Here is a 2,500-nt window from a genome sequence, read left to right as displayed (position 1 = left end):
AAGAAGAAGAAGAAGAAGAAGAAGAAGAAACTGTCTCTGTGCATTCAATCCTTCTGGATCTTTTAATCTGTTCACAGTTTGAACTAGAACATGTTGAGCGTCCACACTGTGTCCTTTCATTTTAAAACACACGTTTTATACGTCCACACTATGGCGGAGTTATAGAAGTTTGTCAGTTAATCAATAAAACACTGTCTACTCTGAGGAAGAACATGAATCAAATCAAATATTTAAGAAGAAAAGGTTCTGAATTCTGCCCTTTTTACAAGAGAAGATAGATCTAAACATCAGATCTAATGTGATCTTTAGTGAAATGAACTCAATGAACAATGGCAGCAAACGCACATTATTTATGAGATATCCACATGAATACATTCAGAGCCTAAATGGTCCTCACATGAGTTTGTTGAGTCCTTTGTGCATCATTAAGGACACTTTGGCTTCTTTATTTTAAATTGTTTGATCATTGGTTTTCCTCTTTCTTTATCTCCTTTCCTTCCTGATAGAAGTTGTTCTGATGGCCGATATGTTTCTGCAGAAATCGGTTTCATTAAGGTGTAATTTCCGGTTTTATAGATTATTATGAGTAATTACAGCTTCTCTCCCTCTTTGAAACGCGAGGAAAAACTAATATTTAAACAGGAGTTATGAGTGAATGAAAGAAATACTGTGAAAAAAACATTAACATTTGAATAGTGAGCGAAAAATGCAAATGAATGTTTTCCTTGTTAAAACTGACAGAAACACAAAACACATGAACAGAGAATGGGCTGGACTGTTTGTGCATAGAGGCTCATTTACATAGAAAAAGGACCAACGTTTGCATAATGCCTCATTTAAATAGGTGATGACATCATACTGGAAGCTCAGTTAAAGAGGCATTTCTTTTTGTCTTATTTGAGCAGATTTAGCTGCAAAAAGCTGAATGATGAGCATCCCTTGAATAAATATGTCTAAATGTGTTAATTCTTCTTCAGTATCTGATGAATCCACAGAAATGAAGATCATCTAATCTGTGAAATGAAAGGATACTGGAGGCCCGACACCCAGGCGGCGGTGCGGTACGTCCCCAGCTGCTGGCCGCTCTCGGAGCAGTGCCAGTTGAAGTTCTTGTCCTGGCCGGTGCTCAGAAGCCACTCCATCTCCAACACGAACAGAACCACTGTGACCCGGGCCTGATGGGCTGCACACACACACACACACACACAGAGAAATACAACAGATCCATTATCACAGTCAGTGCAGAGGCCTACCCAGATATCTAGATGTGTGTTATCTTTGTGCTGAGCTACACAGAAATGAGATTTAACACCCTGATGATTCAGGAAGCAGAATGACGGTCACACACACACACACACACACACACACACACACACACACACACACACACACACACACACACACACACACACACACGCACACGCACACGCACCCTGGTAGGTGCTGGCGGGGGTCATCTTGTTGTAGTCTTCTGACAGGATGAACTCCTGAAAGACAGGAAGTGGACACAAATGTTCACACTGACTCAGACTTCCTATAAAACATGTCATGTGACTGTTTTTATTTTAGTATGAACTTAGTGAAAACTTTCAAAATGTCCCGTAAAATGTGAGACGTAGATTCCTCTAGTGATGTATTTTTGTAGTCCAACAGGAAGTCGTCATCACTTGTTCAACAAACAGCCAATCAGATTCTCCCGTTGGATTCTGGGTTATTACAGAACATTACATCTGACCAGAAACACTTCTACTTCCTGCATGGGTACAGGAAGTGATAAAACGTGTTTTACACTTTTGTGAAAATGTAAATGAGTTGAGTGAGAAGAGCTGCAGGCCTGTTCATGTAGACATTATGTATGTACAGGACAACGCCCAGAAGAGAAGAGAACCAGACCTTTTACGGTTGTTCTGACATTAAAGGTTCTTTCACGTTGGACAACTTGTTCCAAAACAAACAACTCCCTCTGTGAAAGTCTGCTAAATCAACAACTGGACAGTCAGTAAATGCATCATGTTAGAACAGACGGTCAGCAGGGTCATCACAGAACCAAACCAGAGCAGCAGTCAGAAGATCAATAAACACAAAGGAGTGTGTTGTCTTTATAGACTCTGCTTCTGCTTATCAATGCACAAATGGAACAAAATGCAAAAATAAAAGGGAACAGCTGTTTTTTAAATATTGCTGACAACGTGTTTTAATTAGCACTGATCTGCTTTTTGCATTAATTCTTTCTCCTCCTTCTGATTCTGAACCACGATTCTGTCAATTCTAAAATAATCATGTTATCAAATCACTTCTACGGTCCTCAGAGAGAAAAGAGAAAAACATTGGTCACAAACTGACGAAGCTCTTATTCTCACTGAATCAAACCGCCCAAATACATAGAAGGAAAGCTGCTTCACATTCTAATCATTCATACATACAGTCAGAAAACACAACGTAAAGGGTCGACAGCTATCCTTTAATGAGCCACATTACCACGGACCATGAAGCAGGGCAT

General features: G+C 39.8%; 1 protein-coding gene across 1 annotated transcript in view; it reads right to left on the bottom strand.

Moving 5' to 3' along the window:
• The window catches only part of wdfy2 (WD repeat and FYVE domain containing 2), a 13,771-nt gene that overhangs the window by 7,761 nt on the left and 3,510 nt on the right, over nucleotides 1–2,500 (bottom strand). The window contains exons 4-5 of the mRNA XM_054615098.1: nucleotides 1,433–1,487; nucleotides 1,033–1,183 (exon numbers count right to left, since the gene is read on the bottom strand). Coding sequence (XP_054471073.1) covers nucleotides 1,033–1,183; nucleotides 1,433–1,487 — 206 coding nt within the window. The remainder of the gene's footprint in view (nucleotides 1–1,032; nucleotides 1,184–1,432; nucleotides 1,488–2,500) is intronic.

Source organism: Anoplopoma fimbria, chromosome 16, assembly GCF_027596085.1.
Source record: "Anoplopoma fimbria isolate UVic2021 breed Golden Eagle Sablefish chromosome 16, Afim_UVic_2022, whole genome shotgun sequence".
In the NCBI taxonomy this organism is placed as follows: Eukaryota; Metazoa; Chordata; class Actinopteri; order Perciformes; family Anoplopomatidae; genus Anoplopoma; species Anoplopoma fimbria.
Note: the sequence above shows the minus strand (reverse complement) of the source record. Positions and strands in the feature narration are given on the sequence as shown.